The following is a 26,196-nucleotide window of genomic DNA, read 5'->3' on the forward strand; positions in this document are numbered from 1 at the left end:
CCGATATACGCAGTACTTGAACATTATCGCTTTGAAAGTTTTATGTTGGAGAAAAAAAATTAGCTAGCACATATGTGCACTTGAACATGACCGTAATAACCTACTATACCACCAGTTATTATCAATTTTATGATGCAATTCTCCATTAGCTGGTATAACAAGTGCTGTCATTGAATTTACCGTACAACCCTCTACTATCTTATACTCCCTCCATCCAAAAAAAAAAATCATTTTTTTTGTCCAGTTTGAAAATTTTTAAAACTTTATAAATTTTTTGAAAAAATTAGTCAAACATAAAGTATTGTTAAAATTTTATCATCTAATAAAAATAAAAAATTAATCGTAATTTTTTAAATAAGATAAAAATTCAAACATAATATCTAAAAACTGGAAAATAAGGTTATTTTGGGACTGAGGGAGTATGCCACTTGTCAACTATCATCATTAATTTCACTTTAAAACTCTACGCTGGCTAGGATGTCACTTGTGGAATTTTTTATTTTTAAACTTTATTAATAAATAATTTTATTATTGAACCTCGAGAGAAAATATTTTCACCGGATAAACCTTTTGGCCACACCACCAACATTGACGTGGCAAAATAACGCTACCACGTAGAGTTTTTGGCGTGACAGGGCAGCATTGTCTTGCCACGCCACTGACACTGGCGTGGCAAGCCTGTCATGCCAACCATGCTGCATGGCAACGTTGTCTTGCCACGCCACCAACATTGACATGACCAAAAAGTTCATCTGATAGAAATATTTTCTCCCGAGGTTTATTAATAAAATTATTTATTAAAAAGGTTTGAAAAATAAAAAAAATCTCACTTGTGTCACCTAGTGGAGGGTTGCATTGGGTTGGCTAGCTAGTAGAGAAATTTTTAAAGTAAAATTGATGGGTGATTGTTGACACTACAACTGAAGTATTAGTGTGTCACGCATGAAGGTCTAGAAGTCTTTATATCGTTTTAGTGCGTGACCTAAATTCCTAAAACTTTACTAGAAATAGACATGTCAATCAGTTGATCCTACAACTGATAAGATATAAAACAAAGAGAACAAAGATAAACCTAAAGTGGTTGATAATCCTATTAGCCAATAATGCTTTAGAACTTAGCCAATTGTATAGATCGGCTTTGTAGGAATTTAGGGATGCTTAATACAAAACATACCTTGTCGGCTAACATAAAACATAACAATCAATATTCCACAGAAATTATTAAAAACAACCTTAGAAGATTGGACTTAGCCGAGATAGTTCAAGATTAAGGCCAACAACCAAGGGATTTGTCAACTGCTATATCATTGAGCATGAGCTGATAAGACTATTTATGGAATCATGCATATAAAAGACTAGCTTAAGAACCCAGTATATAGGTGTAATATTAATAAGGCTAATGATCATTTATTACAAACATAGAAGGTCGGATTGAACCGAGACAGTTCAAGACTGAAATAAGCGACAAGAAGCTTAAACTAATATTAAACATCATTAATTCTTAATTAATAACCTACGGTGACCTATCAACCTAAATTACTAAACCTGACAATTCTAATAGTGATCCTTAACCAAGTTGAAAACAAACCTGATAGATCGGACCAAACCAAGACGATATAGGGCTAAGACCAACATAATCAGGGATAATCTATCAATTCGTAGGTTTAACAACCTAGACGATAGGCCACTAAATAATTTTGGCTAGAACTCCAATAAAACAGTCCATGTATATGTTTTAATCTAATTTAAACTAATAGCTGTCAGCAAGGAAGGTTGATCGGACCAAACCAAGGCAGAACTATGTTTAAAGTAGTTATGGACATGCATTAGATCAATAATATGCATGGGTTGGGATAGGAGAATTGTAATTACTCTAAAATAGATGTAGTAGATTAAAGCAACCACAACACTCCAGGTGAAACCATCGAATAGATTAGATACAATATCAAATTAAAACGAGAAAGTCCTATCAAATCTACTCGACGAGTTGACGAACACAAACTTACATTGCAAAGTCAATCAACTCTGCTCTGACAGTTCGCTTCGTCAAAATTGGTGGCAGCAAGCCGAAAAGTTATCTATTGATATGAATATGATGTACTACGTTGACCGGGTGTGTATATTGATACCCCAAACCAACTATGTCAGAAACATAACCTTAACTAACATTTACAAACTCGAACTCTAACTTTCCTAACAGACAAGACGAAGCTAACTATCCATAAAACAATATCTTCTTTTACAAACAGACTCAATTGTCATTCCCGAATCCCAATTCTTTATGTGTCTCTATTTCTTATCTTTTCGCCTCATCGGATTCCATCTTTCTGTCCGATTTGGCCTTAACTTCTTGTCTAATTCGGTTTCTGGTTTTTGTCCGATTCGGCTTCAATCTTCTGGCTGATCTGGAATTCATCGACTTCTTTCCCTTTTTCATCTTATCCGATAGCCTTCCCAATCGACCATATCAAGCATAATCCAGTATGATCCAGCAAAATCTTTACTAATGGTCAAAAATACCATTTTTGCTGGTAACAGTGACATATTACTTAGTGGAGGGTTTTGAGGTGAAGTTAATAGTGATAGGTGTCATATAAGATAGTGGAGGTTGAGGGTGAAATTAATGGTGACAGGTTGTATATGAGCTAGTGCATGCTTTTGTGGTAAAATAAATAAGAGTAAATTTCTCAAAACTGCAAATATTTTGACCAAATTATCACAAAATTATAGATTTAATATTGTATATCATAAAACTACATATTTAATAGCAAACTTCACATAAAACTATAGATTTAACATCTTGTATTACAGAATTATAGATTCAGCGGTGAAATTATCAAACAACTACATGTTTAGAGTTTCAGTATTATCTTTTTTAAGTTACAAAAGTTATACTTTTGAGATAAGTTTGATATCAAATTTATAATTTTGTAATACAATAACATAAATTTATAGTTTTGTGAAAATAAGTTGGTGTTAAATTTATAATTTTGTGATACACGCACTTAAATTTGTACTTTTGTGATTTGTGATAGATTGATCAAATTATACGTAGTTTTGTGAACTTTACTCGGTAAATAATGATAGATGACATATAAGACATGCGGCATGCTCATCTCTAATTTTACCATTTTCTAATTGAGATATATAACCCATACGCTACAAATTAATGCGCCTAACTGACAAACAGATTAAACTATGAAGACAATATACCCAGATAATCTAATTATCCTTTTTTTATGTTTAAGACCATGGCAAAATATGTAGTGCAAAGTAGAAAGTAAATGGAAACCTGTAAACTACTGAATAGAAGTTCTAAAAAAAATCTCATGAAGTAATATTGACACTAACGAAAATTGTTTGAACAAATTTGGCTTTGTTTGTGAGACACAAAACTGACAAACAACAAAAAAAAAACATTGCTCTAGTTTTGTCTAGTTTTCGCTACTCCCTCCGTTACATATTATAAGATTTTATATGTTTACCTAGATTCATCCAATGTATATGTTTTGTATATTTTCTACGGTAGTTCATTAGCATATATATAATCTAGACAAGTCTAGAAAGTCTTATAATGTGGAACCGAGAGAATATTTCTCAATTGCATACCTCACGAAAGGAGATAAATTGATCTTGATTTTTTTAAGTAGGTATCTAATATTAACCTAGCGATACGCGAGAATTTTTTTCCTTAGAATATACGTAGCAGTAATTTGCATAGTTTTTCATCGAGACAGTGGTTTGCGCTACATATTTACCCCAGTGTGGTCATCGTTCGTACGTATGGAGGATCATATCGTTTACTGCTGTAGAATTTTGAATCTGTTACCCTACTTATAAGTGTGTTCTGAATTATAATCCAATGACGTTGATTTTTGTGATCTTAAAATTTTGTTTGCCAATTATCCCTATGGCACGTTTTCTCCAACCCTTTGTTATCAATATGATATGACTTTGGTTTGATCCACCCATAAGCGATTTTTATGTAAGGTTCTTAGCTTCACATTCATAGAAAAAGCCAAACGTTATATTTGTAAATAAAAAATAATTTATGAATATATTTTTAGCAATCTAAAAGCTAATGCGGGAAAAATAAACTTTGTTGAAAAGACTAAAAAATCAATTCCAACTTTAAGGTTGAAAATTCAAAATTTGGCTTACAAATAAGTATAAACGAAAAGATAGGAGACAAACATTTTACTTCAACATTTTGGCCATCATGGAGCAACGGGATCGATAGTAATTTAGTGTGCAAATAAAGCAGGCTGTACGTTGTAATGGAAATGTTCAGTTCGTACTCACACTGAACTTACAAAATTACCCCCAAATTTGGTTTAGATTGAGTATTGACAAGAAAATGCATTAGATACAAAGATGAGCCACTTTGGTACATTTTTTTCGAGGCAAAAGCCACTTTGGTACATCACCTTACCAAAATTTGGTAGCAAACTATACATTCCCATCCAAAAAAAAATGGTAACCTCCATATACCACAGATTTTCAAAATTTACGTAGCAAAACCAACACATTCATAAAGAACAAGAACTTTACAACCCTTCTAACATTAAAATGTGGGAACCAACAATCAAGGGCATCACAAGACAGTCTCTGGAGTAGGGATAAAGAACAAGAACTTTACAACCCTTCTAACATTAAAATGTGGGAACCAACAATCAAGGGCATCACAAGACAGTCTCTGGAGTAGGGATGAAAACAGATCGAATACGGTTGAAAACTAGCTCTTTCAGAGTATCATATTTGTTTTCATATTTTTTTTTCGAATTGAAATAAGAAACCTGGATACGAAGACATAATCGAATATTATCGATTACAAATACGAAGTGAATACGAATCGATATATCGACGAATATTAATGGGAACACAAAAACTCTTAAACTAAGGCCATGTTTCTTTCAACTTAAAATTACTGTAATCCAGATTATTAAGTCAGATTACTATAAGCTAGATTGTTATAATCTGTAGTAGAATAAGCTGTCTGTTGTTTCTTTCCTATATTATTAGAGCCTAGATTATTGGGTTTGTAAGTCTAAAGAGTGAGTGGGGTGGCATGGTGAGTAATTTTTCATCCAATAATCTGGAAAAATCTCACCTAAATGAGCTTATCAAATTATAATAAGGTAGGCTCCAGATTATAATAAGCTACTTCAATAAGTTGTCTGTTTCTTTCAGCTTACTCTCAATAATCTTTGCTCTCAATAATCTGGACTATAATAATCTCAAGCTGAAAGAAACATGGCCTAAGCTTCATAAATCATTAAAGAAATATAAGTTGTTATTTTTACTAATATAAGAATATAACTCATCAATATTTTTAAATATAAATGATTAATAATACCATAACAAGAAACATCCTTAGTGGTTGTGGGGTCATAGACACCTGGTTTGTAGAACTAGTTAGGGTTAACACTGGTTGGCTATTGGGATGGATTTCTTTGGGTTAGACTGATTGGATTGAATGGTTAATATATTAATCTGATATTATCTTACCGTTTTCCAACAGATATCACTCTTACTGTATTTGTTATTGTATCTAAAAAAATCCAAATTTGATTCCGAATTCAAAAGTTTTCGAAACTATCAGACCAAAGTTATCCGAATCTAAAGAATGATCCGGTCAAACGAAAATTACCCAAATCACTTTCAACCCTGCTCTGGAGGCAGAGGCAAGGCAGATGTGTTGTCTCGGATTGTCTACGACTACGAGGGCATGAGCCTTGAAAATTCTTCCTGAAACTAAAATCACACGGTAAAACAGAAAATCCATTTTAAATTACCTGCGAGGAGCTTTTGCTCGAAAAGCACTGCATCGAAACAGCATTCGCATGTGTTGATGGTACGACGCTCACATTGATAAGAACTGTAATCTTTTCGTCATACTACTTTAGTATTTATACTTCTTCACATAGGCTATAAATTAGCAATGTACAATACAATCACTGAATTGGAGTTAGTACAAAGGTATGGTCCGTATGGACAAATGCCAGGTAGTGCCCATTGAAGACATCAATAACTTGTAATATTGCACTCAGGATCTCAACCCACTAGTCAAATGAAAACTAGTATCATTTAGAAATCTCTCATGTTTTTCTCCAAATCAACACAACACATCAGTACAATGGTTGAACAGATTGCATATACACATTAGTTGATTTGTAACCTGGTTGACTTCCTTCGAATTTCTGACAGCCTTCTTGCACAACTGATTTTAGGATCAGCCGTTAGTATTCTTGCCATATCTTAATCCTGATCCAAATAGGAAAACTCCATCAAATATATAACTATAGTTCATCATTGGTTTCATACTATCCATGCAAACCTTGATCTTCTAATCCAAAAGACAAATCATACTTTAGTAATAAAATATCCAACACTCCAACCATTGTTAATTTTTATATGTTCCAAGTTAACCTTTTGATTGTGTGTGATGTAATAGTGCGCATAATGTATTTTTACTTGCAGCTTTCTGTATGCTATCTATTGAATCTATTATCAACACGAAATTTAGGAGGTTCAGAACAGATAATGCTGCATGCAAACGAAGAGTAAAAGCGTCAAACATTACTGCAGTAAAAACCACAAAGATACTGTGAAATGAAGCCGAATACTTAGTACGGAAAACAAGCATTCCATACAGTGTTCAATTAAAGAGCCTTGAAATAGAACTTCATAGAAAAAAACTTGACAATATCTCCTTGCATGGCAAATGACAGCAGGTAAGTTTCATAGTCAAGAACCAACAGAGTCTGACCACCAAGGCATTTCAGTGGTGCGCGACATACATATGCAACGAAACATGAGTGCAACAGTTCATATGTGGATTTGTGTACTCGGATGTCTTTATTTTAGTTTTTCAGGTATGACCTGAAGAAATAAGATCTGCACACGTGCATGCTCATTCATGCTATAGATCGGACCAATTTGGTATTTCCCCTTGCAAAACCACTTCACTCAGGTATATTGACTTCCATTCCATTTTTATAAGCAGAGGAATGCATGCAGAAGAAACGTTGCTCCCTCTGATAAGCAAATGTAAAGTCATCCCAGAATGTGTGAAGTCAGATGATTGTAGCTTTAACTGTATATATGTCCAAAAACACCTAATAGTCAACATGAAAATGTAAATAATATACTTTTGAGATATTATTTTGAAATTTCTAACAGACTATTATAATAGAATTTAACATCAAAGTATTACTTTACTGACCATGTGAATGTCACATTGAATCAGAGTATCTGTTCACTAGCATCAGAAAGACAAGGTTTGCCTTGTGCCTTCTGGGGGACATCAACAAAATCTCCACCAACCCAATGGCATGAAGGCCCCATGGTAGCAACCATCTTGCAAATGATCACACTCAACACCATCCCAAATTCCCAATCAACTTTGATGTTTCACCCCAGAACTTCAATCTTAAGAAAATCTAAGAGAATTGCAATCTGACAGCCTGCCAGAATTTAAATATATTGAAAAATAAATGAAGCTACAATCTTGTGCCAACATGGGACAGCAATGAATAATAAACGAAGGCCCCATACTTTTTCATGGGACTGAATTTTCGGCCTTCGTTTATCTCAATCATCAAAATCATGGAACTCATTTGAACTGCTCTTTGAACAATAAAGAAAGAGCTAAGGTAAAAAAAATACATGTGTTACTAATAGTAAACTTTTTTTAGTTTTCTTTCAGCTGAACATGATGAACATAGAATTTCCACAATAAGTGCATTTAAGAGAAAAATATAGGTTGTGTTCTTACCGAGGAGAATATGGCGTTCTTTGCCAAGACCTTGTAAAATGTCAAATCTCTGAGGATGATAGAATAACCTGACAAAATTCAGTGTTCAGAGAAGTGCATAAACTCAAAAAGAGAAAAAAAAGGTAACGAAACGGTAAAGATCAAAGAGATTATTCGAAACTTATATACTACCTCCGTTTCATAGTAAGACTTTCTAGCCTTGTCTAAATTCATCAATTGATGAATGTATATAATTTAGATATATGTCTAGATTCATTAGCATCCATATAAATCTAGACAAGGCTGAAAGTCTTACATTGTGAAACGGATGGAATACCATAATTTAAGGACATATTGTATTTTCATAGGAATAGTCTAAAGATTTATAACGAAACAGTCATTACTAGGGGAATACATAAGTTTCCTGACATCGTAAACTTATGTAAATCAAAATATGTGATCCCACGTGACCTGGGGCATGGTGCAAACACCAGTGTGGTCGTGTTGACAGGTTGTGTAGTCACCAGGAACTGAACTCCTGATGGCTGATATGCCAGCATGCAGCAGGATGCAGAACAACCAGCGTTGTGAGGTTTCCCACCACACATTGGTGCCGCCTTGGTATGCTGGCAACCCTACAAGTATTCTGTAACCCAAGTTACTAGTTTACAATGATTACAAAATACTCAATGATAATTACCCTGCGAAACTTATTTGTCCAGTTCCATGTGTACGCTGATGGCATAACATATGTGCATAAGCTAGCGTGTCCAACACATGCCACAATACACAAGAAATCTAAACTAATACTAAAAGTACCAGTTGATTCTTTCCTATGTCCACCCAAAAAGTGTACGCATGAGTTTCCTAACCATGGATCCATTGTCTAACGTTCCATATGACAAGTTGGATCAGCCCCTGCAATTAACAATCCAATTAGCAACCGTGAACGATCTCTCCTCCCCTCCAGCATCGCTCTTCCCTCCGCCTACACCCTCTCCCCCATACTTGCTACTTCCTCCCACTCCCTCCTCCGCCCTTCCCCTCTATCATCAGCGCCCACTCCCTCCCCCTCCCTCCTCTGCCCTGTCCCTCCCCAATTGGTGCCCACCCCCTCCCTAGCTTGCTACCTCCTCCGCGGTGGCGACAGACATGGCGGCGGTGGCTGCCAGGTAGGAGCGGTCCCCTGCTCGCTACCCCCTCCCTCCACCATCGGTACCCACCCCGCATCAAGATAGTAGCGGCAACAGAGACGGCGGCGGCATCAAGGTGGGCTCTCCAATTCATATCGCCACCCCCTTCCCTCGCCCTGAGTAAACCCCCTGCACGGCTGCCTACACCTTGCTTAAGATTACACAAGCAATCCCTATGCGCTCTCCCTTTGTGGCTAGCCTGCCATGGCAGGTAAAGCACTCTGAAAATCAGTTAGAACAGAGTTAGATAAAGTGAAAATACTTAGAAAATTGTCGTCCATTCTGACCATCTGATTCAAGCCAAGATAGAGTGAATTTCTATGAAACAAGAGAGCATGGTGCTGGATTGCAGTTAATTTAAAATATATCAAAATCATGAGAACTAAATTTTGCACTTTGTTCTTTACCCCTCTTCAGATAACTCTAAGATTAATATTTGCATATGGATGACAAAAAATAAATCATAGTAACCAATACTGCTTTTGAATGTTGATCTTGAAATTTAAGAAAATCATGCTTATAGAATAGAAGCTATTGAATGTACACTATACAGAGTAAACTTCAGAAACATCAGTAGGCTTGTAGTAATAATATTTTAGGTTAATAACGGTGTAAAGAAAATCTTACAGTGGATTATTGACATTCATTTACCTTTATCTTTTTCTCAAGAATCAATTAAGTATTAAATATAGGGTTACAGTCAGCACTAAGACCTGAACAGAAATCAATTTAGTTTCCAAGTAGACTGAATAGTGACCTCTAGCAATACTACAGAGAACATCATATTCTTGCAAATATTGTCAAAATGCTTATCGATAGTAGTCTTATTCCCCACTCATCTGGGACCAAGCTTATTGCTAGCAGCTTCCCATTTTGTCATACAAAAGTTTCAGTAGTTAGAGCATCTGCCAGGTGCCTACCAGTGTTGGCCTGCATAAATGCAAGTATGAAACTTTCAGCAAATAGCACAGCATCTAGAAAAAAAATAAGTTTCCACAAACTGAATATTTGTTGAGTCATTTCAGAAATTCAGGCAGTATCAGATTCACTCTTGACTGTTATATGCAGACTGCAGTTCAATGCAACACAATTTTTCTTGCCACTAATGTGGACGAGGTTTTTCAGATATTCATTAGTGCAATTTCAGATATTTTATATTTTTCCAACCCCTTTCATATGTACAGAATCTTTAGGATAATGTATTGTGTGAACTCTGTAAGGTATATTGACTTTTAGATTTTTGGCTGTATCATTTGAATTGAGACCAACATTTTATCACAAATAGTTATGATATCCTGAGTTGTTATTTGTAGAGAAGGCAAAGTGACGAATCCAGTGGCGCCTTCCACCTGAACTCAGCTACCATCTTCATGCCTGAGCAGGTAATCCATCATGATATTTTTTCCTCCCAATTTGCACTGTGTTGAGATAAATCCTTCACAGCTCTGCTATACTGAGCAACAAGTGCAACCATGGAAATATATAATTTTGGCACCATTCTCATGATTGCAATGCAACCAACTAATTTGGATCTTATAGTTTCAAAATCATATTGTTGACTTGTAGGTTGTTGAATTGTTTAAAAGTCATTCAACAGATAGATACAATCGTCTCAACCATGGAAATTTTGGAGAAGATGAACAAGTTTAGGTGAGCCATTTTGAACAGATTATGGATGCTGCATGCTGTGAGCTCCGCAAACTTTGAACACGCCTGGAACCTAGTGCAGCTACTGGATATAACATCTCAATGTGTTAAAAAATCTCTGCTTTAGAGACAGCTAATTATTTTGTTGGCCACTGTTTGCAGGTGAGGAGATATATATAAGTCAAGATTGCTCTAATATTCTGATGTTGCTTGATAAACTGATTACCAGGTTGTTTTTGTCCAACTGAAAGGTATGCTCAGAGCAGGGCATCATATAGCATACAGAGGAGTTATGGTCTTATGGATTAATAGATGCGTTCATAGCCTCTAGGTAACTTTTTTCTAATATTGAACTGTTGCATGAGTGCTGATAAGGATCAAATTAAGGTTTGGTGTCTCTATTGTGGTTGTACATATTTATACAATATGAAATTTTGGATTGCTTTACATTTTGTTATCCTTGGTTTATCATGTCTAAAACTGAATTAGAACTAAAATTTGGATCTTTATACTTTTCAGTGCATGCCTGCTATGCAGGAATTAGGACTCAGGCCGCGTTCGGTGAGGGGGTCGGTAAGTTAACTTATCCGGCACAGAAAACGTAGCAATAGATTAGTACATGATTAATTAATTATTAAAAATATAAAATAGATTAATATGATTTTTTTAAACAACTTTCCTATAGAAAAGTTTTGCAAAAAATACACCGTTTAGCGGTTCGGGAAGCGCGCGCACAGAAAACGAGAGAGATAAGTTAACTAATGGGTGGGGGTGAACGCGGCCTCAGGGCCATGCATTCAAGATTCATCAGGTTAAAGTTCAAATGATGTTTTTTGCACACTATTAATTGTTTACTGGTTATTCCTGGGAACATGCAAATTGTTTACTTATTATTCCTGGGAACATGCAAGGCTTCTAGCAGAATTAAATTGATTTTGGCATTTGTTTTATGAACTCAATTTATGCAATTGATCATGACTTTCTGATTTAATTGATGAGTGCCATCCACCTTTTGTAGCTTAGCAATTCATTTCTGTACATTTAAAAAAAAATGTGTTGACTACATTTGTTTTACTTCTACAACTCCGTTGTATCAAACTTTAAATGGCTTTTCCATATTCCACATATGGAAGGAAATTTCCGTAGCCTGATTCTACCTTTTTCATTAGCTTATGTGTTGTAGTCTTCAACTCTCACTTTGTTTTGTATCACATTCGTTTCATATTATAAGATACTCTGTCACTTCCTAGATTCATATGGATGTTAATGAATCTGGACATATATATCAAAATAATAGGTGTTTTGGTTGACCTCGAGTCTACAATATAATTGATGCAGGATCATGTGGATTTGGAGTTCATCCTCAGGCATTTAGTTCTTGACTCCTCTCTGTTTAGTTGTTCTTTCCTATGTGCAATCCCTCCTTTTGTTAACATGACTTAACTACTTGAAGATACTACAGCTTGACTACTTGAAGATGCTAAAGTCTACAGGTTGTGTATTTTCTTAATTATCGATAGAAAAATATAATCATGTGTATAGTCCTATAAACTTACGTACTGAAAATCAGTAGTCCTGTACTCCTGTTGTATCTTGCATGAACCAAAGCTTGTAAGTTTTGTATTTAGATTTGTGGTCAGTTTCAATTCATTTTAATTACTAAAAATCAGTCTGTCGTTTCTATATCTATATGCAGTTTCTCACAGGAGGGGCAGAGATCAACATGACTTAATTGAATGCGCGGTTGGCACACCACCCTAATTTAGCACAAGGTAATATATATCTTACATTATTCTTGATGACATACTAATTGTTTTTGGATGACATACCTGGCTTCACTCGGTCTCGCGACGATCTCCCAACAGGTGCCGCCTCCTCCACTTCGCACACTAACTGCCCACTCTGCCACGCCCCTTGTCTCCCAATGGCGCTAACTCCACTCGGCTGGGAACTCTGCTCCACTCCTCTCTGCCAACCTGCTGCTGGCCGGTGGTCCTCCGTCACACAGCACGGTCATCTTCAAGAATATAAGTATTTTTGTTATTTTGTACTCCCAAACCACATGCAATTAATTTAATTCAATTCATTTAGCATGGTGCGCATGCAGTTAATTTAATTCACAACAAAATATGTGCAAATTCATCTCTTACTCTAAGGCTTTTGCTGCAACCATATTGGAAGTACAGAAATACATTTATCTGTAGGAATTATGGCCTCAAATTACATAGTATTTCTCAATTACACGAAAGATGCACGCACACATCCATGAGTATGCTCCCTTAACACATGCTACAGGAGATATATGCCAGTCATATCACTAAGTTCTTATTTAAAAAACAAACACAATTAGAACATGATGAGTGATTCATAAACATATATCTAGCACATAAAACGTTTGGTCTGAACTATTTTAAAGAACTACAAAAACTGCAGTTCATATAAATCGAATAGTTCTTAATCTCAAGTTGCCAATACACGCATCAACTAAAGGACCTTGTACAATACTATTTACCCCCATTGAAAGCACAGGCCGAGGCTGATGCTCTCTTAGGTGAGGAGAAGCTGAGGCTCACTTAGGCCATGCACAAAGGAAGTGGTTAATTATATCTTATATGGTTCCTAAGTGAAGAGAAAAGGAAAGCATATCAAATTAAAACCATGTAGTATTCCCTGAAAATACAGAAACAATACTACCATTTTTATTGTTTGTCTACTGACGGTAGCTAGTTTGATTTCCCACCTAAAAGTTTAACTTCCATTCCTACAGCTGAAAATTCCAGCTAACGCCCTGGTAGACTAAATTTGCAGAGCTAATTCAACTTCTTATTTTTTGCATCATAAATCAGTTCAGACATCAACTTCTTACTTTTTGTACTTCAAATCTCTTCCAAGCTATTGAAGAAGCACTGATCCTAAGCTCGCAAGCCTTATATTTCACTTGGGTGTCGTCTAGAAAAGAAAGAACATAAAATTAAATATGGTTACTAAATGCATCAGATCTGGTAGATCTTGACAGCCACACGGAGGGGCTGGCTATCTGATCTGAATTAGTCCTCAACCACTGAACCAACGGCTCGAACTCAATGGCATTACTTTGCTGGCAGCCCCAAACACAGCAAGGAGTAACAATTACAGGAACCAAAGGAAGCAATCAAGCATACCACATGCGTACAGTAATTAACAAAAACAGGGAGAATCATAGGATGCTTACTTGCTTAATCACTAGATGTTTCCATGGAGTCCTAGAGTTCATGGAAACAGCGATGGCTGGCGTATTCGCTTCTCTCGTTGGCAGCGATTGCAATATTTAGGGGAAGTGAGGACTGGGAATCAACAAAGACGAACAGGGGGACTCATTTGGATTGCTTCTCTTGAAAGGAAGGTGACTGCCCTAGCACCGTGGTGACTAGGAAGTACACAAAGATCAATTGGGTGGACAGGAAAAGCACACAAACAGTCAGCAGTACCGACCTGGCATGGTGGTGAGGGATGCAGTGGGATGTACATCACCGATAATATAAGTTTTTATAGATGTACCTCACCCATTATAAACATTCAGGGCAATTTGTTGCTGCTGTTGGATACCCCATCCAAGATATAGGTGGATGATCATGTATACTTCACCAATCAGAAGTGTTCAGAACAACCTGCCGTTGCTGGATAGCTCCCAAAGGTTGACCATGAACAATGACTTGGATGGAACTGTTGGCAGATGTCAAATCATAAGATCAAAGGAAGAATCAGTGGCCACATATTCTCCCTACTCCCTGTTCATTCTTGGGCGGTTCTTGTCAGAACATAGAAGGTGTGCCAAAAGGTCCTTGACCACACATCATTCAGCACTGGAAGCAGCTTCTTTCTGGCACCAAGGTGCATTAATTCCATTAGCTAATATCTTATACAAACAATCATCTTTTGTTAAACCACCTGAGGACAATTCAGCAGGAACTCCTATATCCTTATCCAGTGAGTTCACCTCAGAACACCTTGCAATTAGTGTATCGTAAGAAATATTGTCAAGAATAATGCCTGAGCTCACCATCTCATCAAAAAGCTTGGAAGCTTCTTCACTGTTACCAGATTTAGAGAAAGCATACATCATAGTAGTGTAAGTAAACTTATTTGGAGATATACCCCTGGAACGCATCTCCTCAAAGTATGTAACAGCTTCACCCATTTTTCCTAGTTTGCAGTAACCATGAATCATAATTGTGTAACCAATTACTCCAAGGTCAAAATTGTTTTCCCTGGCTTGTGTAAAAATGGTCTTGGCCTCTTCAACAAGACCAGCATGACACATCCAGTGCATAAGACTACAGTAAGTGACATTAGTTGGCTGTATGCCCTTAGACTTCATAGATTCAAGGGTATCAACTGCACCAGAGATGTTACCAATCCTACCATAACCACCAATAAGTGCATTATAAATAACCACATTAGGTTTTAGTCCATGATTCATCAGTTCATTCAAACATTCTTTTGCTTTATGAATATCCTTTGCTTTACAATAACCATCTATTATAGTACCATATGTCACTATATCGGGCTGAAGGCCCTCATTTTTCATCTGATCCAACAGATGAAAAGTTTCTTCCATTTTACCTAAATTGCAATAGGCATGCAATAAAGTATTAAATGTGAAAAGATCAGGCTTAAACCCTCTTCTGGTCATGTCGTAACGGAGTTTAATAGCTTCCTCCATTTTACTGTCTTTGCAGCAACCTTGAATCATAATGTTATATGTGATGCTATCCAATTCAATCCCCTTATTTAACATTGTCTGTAGAACCCTTGTAGCTTCTTTCATGTACTTACCTCCACAAAGACCGTGAATTAGCGCATTGGAAGTTGCAAGATTAACACCTAAACCTTTGTTCAATATCTTGAACCAAATCCCAACCGCTTCTTGATGTTTCCCTCCTTTGCAAAGCTCCCTCATACAAGCTGTCATCAGAGGATCATTTGGGCGCATACCTCTTGTAACCATTTCATTCATAATACTTACTACAGACTCCAATCTTCCTGTTCTTTGAATAAGCCATGCAACCACTGTATTGAACAAACCACAATGAACTGTCATTCCATTTGACAACATATCCTCCAATATCCTCTCAGCACGCTCCATCTCCCCTTCCTTGCACAGTGCCTTTGCAATCAAGTTATAAGTCACGGCTGTCGGCTTCATCTCCTTTGAAACCATTTCATCAAACAACCTGAGTGCCTCTGAGCAATGGCCTTTCCTACAATGCCAACCAATAAGCTCATTGTAAATAATCTCATTGGGGGAAATCCCAAACCGTTCCATCTCCCGCAACACCATGCCAACCTCCCCAAACCGCTCACCCCTTGCAAGACCATTGATCAAGATACCAAATGTTACCACGCTTGGTGTCACCCCTCCCTCTTCCATCCTTCCTTTCAATCTAAAGGCTTCATCCACCCTCCCACTTTTACACAGTGCATCCATAAGCACATTGTACGTGACAACTGTTGGCTGCAGGCCAGCCCGCCATAATTCTGCAAGCATCTCAAACCCAGCATCCAACTTTCCAGCCTTGCAGAGCGCCTTGATCATGGCAGTATACGAGTACTCATTCAGAGCGATGTTCCTGTTCTCGCGCATTTCGTCAAACACCTTGCGGGCGGCATCGAGCTGACCCGCACGGGCAAGGGCTTCAAGGAACGCATTGCATGTCTTGATGGAGGGCGAGGCGCCGCGCGAGGAGAGAACGCGGAAGGCGTCGGCGGCTCTGTAGAGGGAGGCGGGGGCGGGGCAGGTGATGAGCGTGTGGATGAGGAAGTCCGAGGAGGCGATGGAGGCGGCGTCGGCGACAGCCTCCGCCGCGGTGTGGAGAGGGTGCGCGGCGAGGAGTCGGGAGAGCAGGCGGCGCCCCGTCCGGATGGCGGAGCGATCGGCGATGAGGGAGTGCAGCAGGAGCGCGGAGACGCGCGGGGTGAGGAGGCCATCCCCGGAGCGGGAGGAGGCAGGGGCAGAGCCGGAAGCGTCCTGGGAGAAAATATGGTGAAGAAGGCGCTGGGCGGAGATCGCCGGGAGAGGGGAGGGCAGGGACGAGAGCACGGCGGCGAGGCCGCCGCCGCCGATGCGACGCAGCAGGGCATCGAGGTGCCGCGTCGCGTCGGGGGACGGCGCGGCGGATAGCGCGCGGACGAGCTCGGTTCCGGCGGCGGCGGGCGAGGACGACGAGACGTGGCGGCGGCGGGGGAGGAGGAGGAGGCGGTGGGGTGGTGGCGGTGGCGGTGGCGGCGGCCTCATGGCGCGGCCCGGGAAGTTCCGATGCGGAACGGTGGCGAGAAGCTGTGTGAAGTTAAGAAGGAGGTCGAATGGAGGGCGGGGATCGGACGCGGGGGCGGATGGACGGCGAGGATTGGATCGAGGAGTGGGAGGTCGCGAGGGGCGACTCGTCGAGGGGAGAACGGGAGACGGATCCGGGGGTTATTAGGGTCTTTAAGCTTGCACGTCAACGTGGCTAAATTGGCTGTTGGAATATGTTAAGCGTACACTTGTGAATGAGTGAATCTTTCTGATTTTCATTTTATTTTTCTCTTTTGGCTTTTACAATTTTATGAGGCGTAATTAGACGGCAGAAAAAAATTAGGCTCCAATCAGTTGAAAAATGAAGGATAAAACGTGAAATACTAATAATAAAATAATACTAGTAGTTTATAAATACAACTTTTACATGTGTTGTTCGCGGTATAAAATTCCATGCTTGGAAAATAGTAGGTAACCATGAAAAACTCTGAAATAAACTCTATTATTAAATTTTGAATTTTAAATTTTTTGCTAGGTATACACCTTTTGGTTTTTTTATTGGATGTCGTTGACTTTAGATATATATTTGACTATTTTTTTATTCAAAAATTTTGTGTAAATATAAGTCATTTTTAAAGTTTCTTTAGTAATATATCAAATAATAAGAAAATAATTAATATTAAAGTTTCTTGAATACAATGAGTAGTCAAACGTAAATCCATAAGTCAATGTCATAAAATTTAAAAAATTAGAGGGAGTAATAAGAAGATAATTAAAACCTTAGATTTACTTTTATTGTCTTATAGAAAAACCTAATTTACACTTGTGCACAGAGAAATGTACCAAAGAACAGGGTGGGCTCCTTAACTATTTTTCTGCCTTCCTATGTTGCTCTAATTTCTGTCTGGATTCTTTTCTTCTCCACTCTAGATAAAAATAATAGATATGGTTCGTCCTCTATCTCTATTCATGGGAAAAGTAATACACCATGTTGAAAAATTCATAAGGTTTTAAGTATTTTTTTTCCAATTCATGTGGAAAGTTAGATTTTGAAATAGAAATTCTTGAGAGCTTGGTTGGAATTTTTTCACCTTGCATACAAATATTTGGAGGTTTTAGTTGAATGTTTGAATTTAAGTTGAAAATTTATCAGACATTATTTTGAAAAATCAAGATAATGGGCAGAAACATTTGAATATTATGGGTTAAAATTTTCGAAGTCTGGACTGGGAGCTTTTATTTTGTGAGTTGAAAGTTTCTCTTGTGTTTTTCCATGGCTCAAGGCTCATGTGAGGATTGTTGAAGAGGACGAATGGGTCATATTAGTAACACATTTCAAACCTATCAAAAAATTAATATCAATGGGTGTCTACAAATTAAATTTTTTATTTATATATTGCATCTCTTTGTGCCATTTTATGTACTCCCTCCGTTTCATATAACGTAAGATGTTTGATTTTTTTGGCTACGATGTTTAACCATTTGTCTTATTCAAAAAATTATGAAAATATCATTTATTTTTCTTGTGACTTATTTTGATAAACTTTAAGCATGACTTATTATTTTTTATATTTGTACTAAATTTTTGAATAAAACGAATAATCAAACGTTGTAGCCAAATAAGTTAAACATCTTACATTATAAAACGAAGGTAGTAGTTTTTAGGACAAATCAAACCAGTTAAGGTGGTGGTGGGACTACCGCACTCGCGTGCGTGCCAAGCGTGGGCGAGGCGAGGCGTGGCCGAGGCTTGGTTCCTCCTACTCCCTAAGGTTTCATATTGATTCGGGCATTAATATTTATATATCGTCGAACACTGGTGCTGATGCTGGAGGTGACGTCCGGAATGATAAATTGACAACACTAACAGAGACAACAATTGTCTCGTCGGGAGCATTCTCTGGGTATTTCTCAATCATAGATGCTTCTCTATGTTAGCATGTTTATATCTATTACCATATTAGGATCATTGTCCTTTGTGAATGTTGTTAAAGGTGTGCTTATGTTTAACATTATCACTAGATAATTCAACTATATACATGCCATGTTTAGTACTATCTTATACTAAATATGATGATTCATGACCATATTTCCAACAGGTAGCTAAATTCAAAATTATAAATGTGATATAAAAAAAGATAGAGCTTATTAACAAGCTTAGCCGAGCGCCCGAGCCTGGCTTTTGTTGAAGTTACTGAGCTGAGCCAAGTTTATCCCCCTTATGTGAAACATGCTTAAACATTAAAAAAAAGGCTAGTTTCTCTTCGACAAAATGATTGAAATCGGTTGGAATTGAATGGACTTCATCATCAACGTTGAAACTACCGTGAAACATGTCTCAAGCCATTAAGAAACTTGGAAGAAACCTAGTTGAAAATTGGATGGGTATCATAGGCAAAAAGCCTATCTCTATTTAGGTGTCATCTCATAATTTGAAATCCCCTTTTGCTAAGATAAAACGAAATCATTTTACCCCTGTTCACTTCCAACTCTATCAATTTGTTAGGAACAAAAGTAAAAAAATAAAATGAATATACAAGGGGCATGTTTGATTCTTGCTCTCGCCCCTCGAGACAGCCTGGCCAGTCGGAAGCAAAGTTGCCTGACTCGTATCACCCGTAACACTTCACACTTCAATTTTGCACACACATAACATAAACCAACACGCAGCTTTGCAAAAAAGCGAACGAGAATATTCAGCAAAAAAATTCTAGAGTTTGCAAAATGTGAACGACAATATCATTGCACACCGTAAAATTGCATAAGAACAATCCTAAACTTCAAATGCATCTTTTCATATTTTCCTCCATACAATGGTCATTGTACAAAACCAGTGAACTGAAAACGTTAGAAACCTTTCATCTTTTCCTCGGACAACTCAATGCAGCGGTACAGTACCAGTTGAACAGGATTTAATGAGCACATGATATGATTTGCAGCATCGCTACCATCCTCTTCACTTTCTGATTGAATACCTGCAACAATTGGTCTTAATGGGATCAGCCACTCCGAGTACACCTTCCTCATCGTCTCTTTATCAAACATTTTCCTTGATCTTGATCCTGAGCAAAATGGGAAAAGTATATCAAACTGATGATTCACATTGTTATAGGATTTATTGTTACATGAGCCTTGATCCATTCATGAAGTCGCAACACCATGTGTCTTTTATCACATAAGATGCAACCACTTCTTTTACGTCTTGAGCTATCTTTGATTCTATGGGTTTACAGGCATGGTAAAACTTATGACATTTCCAATACATTATTTGGGATTAGTACACTAATAGGTTCACATTAATAAAATTTCAATTTTGCTGATCTTTGAAGGACACATGCAAAAATGAAAAAACAACAAAGTATTTTAGAGAACTATTGGTTAGATAAATAAACACTAGAACCCTACACCAGCACGTTGACAACCAAAATTATGTTTAATCAAGACTTAATTTGTGAAAACATTAAACTTCAAGAGCTATTCAAGAGCCATAGGGAAACTTGAAGATTAGTCTTATAGATGGTACAACCACATAGCATGAGTTTTGCTATTGCCAAGTGAAAGTCCAGTATTAGCAGACAAAATTTAAAGCACAGGTTTTAGTAGGTCACCTCTTGAATCTATTATTAGAACAAACCGAAGCAAATTTAAGGCTGATAACACCTGCATACAGATAAGAAAAAATGTAAAAACAGTGGCAAATTATTTTCTAGGCATAAGCCATAAAATGATGTAAAGCAAAAATAGCAGGTAAGAATTACAAAGCACAGCACAAATGTGCAACATATAAAGTGAATCCAGATACTCATGAAACCTAGTTTTGATTTTACACCAAATTAACACGAAAAACCCACAAAATACATGTATTTCTCAATTTACTCTATAAAATTCAGGCTTAAATTCATTCGATGTTTAAAGTACACAAATGATATTTGAATAATCTGACATACGAAGTCGAAAAGAAAAGGAAAAAAATGATAGATTGATATTCAGTATTTTGGGCTTGAGTTGAAACTTTAATTATTCTATGTATTGTTCAGGTGCTAAGAGTATCTTTATTTTAGCTGTATCGCATCCCTTTGTTATAATCACTTGGGTAATTTCTTAAGAGCCATGACAAGATGACACAACTGGTTCACTGAAATTCAGGTAAGGATGAATAGAACAGCTCTCCTAGTCCTTGAAGTCCTGCTGTTGTAGTTAAACAAGTCTCCCAAGTCCATGGCTGCCTATTCTAGATCTGTTCCTGCCCAATAGGCATCCCCTTTTCTTTTAATACAGAAACTGGCATCCTATTTCACCTAATGCTATTCCATGTTGTTGTTACATGATCTCGTTCAAAAGACACTTATGGTCCTGATGTACTAGTGATGCAAATAGAGGTACCTGTTCACCATGATCCGGAAGACAAGGAGGGCCACCTTCTGGAGGCTTCAAGATCAGCCCCACCAACTCAAGTGCATGACAAAACCAAGGCGGTGGCCATTCCCGACCATCTTGCAATTGATCTGATTCAATAAAATTCTGATCAGCTTGACGACTCTCTCTCAAAACTTCGTCCTTCACCAGATCCAGGAGAATCGCAGTCTAGAAGAAAAAGAAACAACACCATTCAGGAATCAGGATTTAAAGTCACTTAAAAAACTGGCATTAAAAAAATTATTACACTGCATGTTTCCATCAACCCAAGAACATCATACACCAGAAAATGTTAGGTAAAGATAACTGAAAAACTGAGGTCCATTATATGGTCATATCTCCTTAATTCCCTACATATATATTGAGCATCAACAAGATGTTCTTAATTCTTACCGTTTAAACTGCATGCAGAGTATATAAGATTGTGTTCTTAGTTCTTACCAAGGAGGGGAAGATACTGTTCTGTACAAGAGCCTGTAAGATGTCAAATCTCTGAGAGGATGGCACCATTGAAACAACCTGATAAAATTTCAGCGCTATAAAGAAGTCAGATATTCAAAATGAAAAGGAAGAAATGCCACCGTACAGACTAAAGAGGTAAAATATAACCATTCTGCACATATTATCTTACAGCCATATATAAAAAAAGTAAAAAAATACCGTTCGTGACTATTGCTTAAACATACACCTAAACACTAGGGAAACAAATAAAAGAGAAAAAAAGAACCCAGCATACTAATTTATGATACTTGCCTGTTTCAAAGCAGCAAAAGCTTTCTTCCGCATTAATGCATCTGGGGCAGAAATCATGACACTTTCAATGGCCTGTGTATGTTCTTAAATTGTTGATATAGTAGATTGGAACATGTTTCCTTAATTTTATGAGTAAAGCGCAACATTCATTACCTTCAGTGTTGCAAAAATTTCAGGACCAGAAGACGAGGCATCTACATGATCATTGATTTCCTCAATACAACTTTCATTAGCTATACTCAGCAGTAAGTCCAAACCATTGGATTTTAGTACCCATGGGTAATGAGTTGAGGAGAACACATATCTAAGAATATTAATTGCTTGCCACATCCTTGTATGGTTGCCCTTGACATCTTTCAGCGCTGATTCCAACTCAGCCTCAGCATATTTTGAGATCAAATCATCCATATAGGTCCAGATAACTGTAAAAAGCTCAAGCATGTGACCAAGTAGAATCTAAGCAATATGCATCGTTTAATAGAAGTGTTGTACTTAAAATGATCATGAAAGTATCAAACCTGCAAGACTTGCACCATCCATTGCAAAAGAAAAGCACTTGAGCAAATCAGCATCTTCATCTACATCACTTTGAAAAAAATGCTTCAGTTGATAATGAAGCAAACATAATACAATATTTTCAAGTGAAAGATAATTTGGACAAGTTAAACACCTTTCAAAAGCTTATCAGTGGCTGAGGTCACATCATTACCAGTTAAAAGACCAAAATAAGTGAAACCACAAAATGTAAGAATTTTTGAATGCTGAAGAACAACTGAACCACAAGCAGAGAGAATATGCTGTTGTTTGCATCTTGATATAAGAGACTGCAAGATAGGTATGTATATATAAATAACACATATTATGAAAAGAAATCTTTCTAAATCAAAGTGAAAATAACATATATAAATAACTTGTGCTTACTATGTTCTGAAGGGAGTATAAACTAAGTACAGAACAGAGTTCTTCATTCTTCTGGTTGACCTTTTGGTGATGGAAACAATAATGCAAAATTAATCAGAACAGAGAAATGAAAAGGTAACCACATATTGTTCAGGACACGAGTCAACTTAAATGCCATTTAACTCAAACCATTTTTTTGCACATTTCTTGAATGGCGTTGCCAATTCCAAGTGCTGCATTAAACATATCAATGATGATCTTTCCATGTTCCTCGTCATATTCTGGTATAGCAGCATTCATAACTTGAAGAACAGCAGGAAGTGCGACTTTTACTTGCTCAGTATGCCTCCTGTGAATCAAAACAAGCACTAGACCAAAGCACAATTAGCTAGGAAGAATAGAAAACACATTTAATAAAACAGATGTTAACCAGTTAGTATTCACACAACAGGTGTGTACCATATGTGTAGAAAATATATCTAATCTTATGTATAATAGAGGCATAGAGCATTAAGTAACTCAATTACTATCTGGAATTTCATCCATTGGCAGCCAAAATTTCAAAACGATGAGTGTAGTGATGACTGTGGAAATCTTCATACAAAAAAAAACATGTGCATACCTTTGGCTAGCTCCTTGAATAGAAGAACAAAGTACACTAAACCATTTGATGCCACTGGCTCATCTACTGCCTATACCAACACAACATAATGTCATCACAAAAAGATTAGAGTTACCCAGATAGCAGAAATGAGGGAGGGAGGGAGGGAGGGAGAGAAATATTGTCATCTGGAATCATTAAATGCAAAAACAAAATGCTCAATGACGAACGAATGTTCTAGTGCCCCGGCATTGAGAAAATTTGCACTGAATGCAACAGATAAATAATGGAACACCAATTTATATTAACAAATATAAAACTTATCCACAAGATCAAGGTTGAAAAATTCAGGCCAAGGTCGAAAAATGAGTAGTTTAAAATTTAGTGTTGAATAGTGTCACATTTCAAAGTTTAGAGTTGATTTTCAGACTCTGATGATAGTTCAGCCTTGTAGATGGGCATTTTTCAATAAAATAAAAACCATAACTCTTTCCAACCACAGGATCGTTCAGAGGTAAAAGGAGAAGCAATATTCTTAATTTCCTATCAGCAACACAAGACAGAATTGTAAAGTAAATGCTAGGATACATCAAGAACAAACGCAAGCGCGACTGACTGACCTCACATAGGATGGAGAGCATGTCCCTCGGGTTGCAGTTTGACACGAAGAATTCAATGATAGCGCGGGCGATGTCGCAGCAATTCTCCATCAGCGCACCGAGCTTCGCCACAGGTTTTACAAGCTCTAGCGAGAGAGCGTCTATGGCCAACTATTAGAACAAAGCAACGACCAACGATGTCAGGAGATCATCAATCCTGTTCCCACAAGAGGATCGCAACGCACGGAACACCATCTAGCATAGGAAGGCCAAAGGCTAACTCTAAAGCACAGGACATTGCAGGAGCACACGCGAACCTGATTCGACGACGGGGGCGAGAAGAAGGCGTGCACCTCGCGGAGCATCTCCTCCGCGACCCCGGCCGCCGCCGCCGCGTCGTCGGCCCCCGCCTCCTCTGCACCGGCGGCGGCGGCGTTAAGGAGGTCGGAAACGGCCGCGGCGGAGGATCCATCGGAGCAGTCCCCGGACTCGAACGCCTGGGCAGCACAGGGGGGGTATACTTAGGGTTTATGAGGTAGCGTACGCGCCAAAATGGGTTCAGCTTCCCCGATTACCTGGGTGAGAGCGGCGAGCGCTTCCCGCAGCCGCGCGGGCGCCTGGGCAACGGCGGCGGTGTCGCCGGCGTCCATGGAGTTCGCCGCGTGGGACGGTGGGAGTACAACTAGGCCCATACTAATGGACGCGCGCTTCTGGGCCGGGCCCTGGAGACAGTTTCTATTGGGCCTGAAGCCCCAAAATGTCCTCGCGATCGAGTGGGCCGAGCCCAATCCGTTTCGCAGTGGGCTCCGTTGGGTTGCATTTCCCCCCGTTCCGTGGCGAACACGAATCGAATGCGCGAGGAGTCCGAGTAGGATTCGATCAGCGTTCGGACTCCAGAAGCTATAAATCCAGCGCTGCGCATCGCGGCAAGGAGCCATCCACAGCTCTCCATTGTTCGCTTGAGATCAACCGATCGATCGATCGTAGTGCAGCTCGCGACCACCAAGCCGCCGCCGCCGCCGACGACGACGACGAATCATGTGCACCGTTAGCCAGCAACCTACACCTACAGCTACAATGGCGGCAGTGGCGGGCGAGCCCCACCGCGCCGGGATCAAGCGGCGGGCTCTTGCCGCCGGTGGGGAAGATTGCCTACGGGGGAGGAAGCGGGCGCGCGCGGCCGGGGCCGGGGCGGGGGCGGGGGCTCTGGTACCGTACGTGCCGGTGGCGGCGCCCATCGATGCGCGGCCCATAAAGGCGGTGCCGCTCGCCGTGGTGGCGCCGCCGACGCCGGTGGTGGGGGGAGTGCCCGAGGACCCGTCGTGGATACGGAAGATACTGTTCTGCCGGCTGGGGCTCCGGTACGACCTGCCGGTGGTGTTCATCGAGGAGAAGACGGTGACCAGGACCGACCTTGACCCGCACCAGAACCGGTTCCGCCTCGCGTGCGGCGGCGTGGAGAGCCGCCTCCTCCCGCTCCTCACCCACGAGGAGGCCGTCGCCGCCAGCTTCGTGCAGCAGCAGGAGGAAGAGGAAGGAGCTTCGGCTACCCCTTCGCCTTCGCCTCCGCGTCCGAGTCCTCCTCCGCCGCGACCGGACGAGAACACCGCGGGCGTCGTCGTCGTCGCCGCCGCCGACCAAGCGGAGCAGCTGCAGCAGGGGCAGGCGCAGCCGCCGGAGACGAAGATCAGGAAGAAGAGGAAGGGGAGGGACCACGGCGGGCTGCCGGTGACGCTGGTGCACCTGCGCGGCGGCATCAAGCAGCTGCTGCTGACGAGGTGGGACAGCAGCGGCGCCGCCATCATCAAGGGGGAGGGCTACCTCGACTTCATCGCCCGGTGCGGCCTCATGGAGAAGGACGTCGTCCATGTCTGGGCCTTCAAGCAGCGCGAGTTCCGCATCTTCGGCGCCACCTACCCGGAGAAGCCTCTCTACATGGTCATCGCCAGTGCCCCTCGCCGCGCCGCCGCGCCGCAGCTGCCGCTGCCGATGCCGATGCCGATGCCGCCGACTCCGCCCGCTGCACAACCTCTCGCTTTGACGAACTAATCGACTGC

At 39.4% G+C, this 26,196-nt stretch overlaps 2 protein-coding genes across 2 annotated transcripts; both read right to left on the minus strand.

Annotated features, from left to right (window-relative positions):
* Positions 1-8,858: 8,858 nt before the first annotated feature.
* On the minus strand, positions 8,859-16,843 carry LOC102712563 (pentatricopeptide repeat-containing protein At4g19440, chloroplastic-like; the record flags this gene model as incomplete). The annotated part of the gene is made up of 3 exons (XM_006659952.3): positions 8,859-9,879; positions 12,426-12,613; positions 13,808-16,843. A coding segment is annotated over one exon (2,415 nt), but the record flags the coding sequence as incomplete, so codon positions are not given.
* A 2,675-nt stretch (positions 16,844-19,518) lies between these two features.
* On the minus strand, positions 19,519-24,791 carry LOC102712839 (aberrant root formation protein 4). The gene is made up of 14 exons (XM_040527230.1): positions 24,715-24,791; positions 24,457-24,636; positions 24,161-24,310; positions 23,562-23,631; positions 23,129-23,307; positions 22,961-23,020; positions 22,710-22,863; positions 22,558-22,617; positions 22,193-22,461; positions 22,040-22,111; positions 21,728-21,805; positions 21,254-21,454; positions 20,479-20,530; positions 19,519-19,932 (listed from the first exon to the last, which is right to left on the minus strand). The coding sequence occupies exons 1-14, from the start codon at positions 24,787-24,789 to the stop codon at positions 19,718-19,720; spliced, it is 1,815 nt and encodes a 604-aa protein (XP_040383164.1). The 5' UTR covers positions 24,790-24,791; the 3' UTR covers positions 19,519-19,717.
* Between the last annotated feature and the right edge of the window lie 1,405 nt (positions 24,792-26,196).

The sequence above is a fragment of the Oryza brachyantha genome, chromosome 8, assembly GCF_000231095.2.
Source record: "Oryza brachyantha chromosome 8, ObraRS2, whole genome shotgun sequence".
NCBI lineage: Eukaryota > Viridiplantae > Streptophyta > Magnoliopsida > Poales > Poaceae > Oryza > Oryza brachyantha.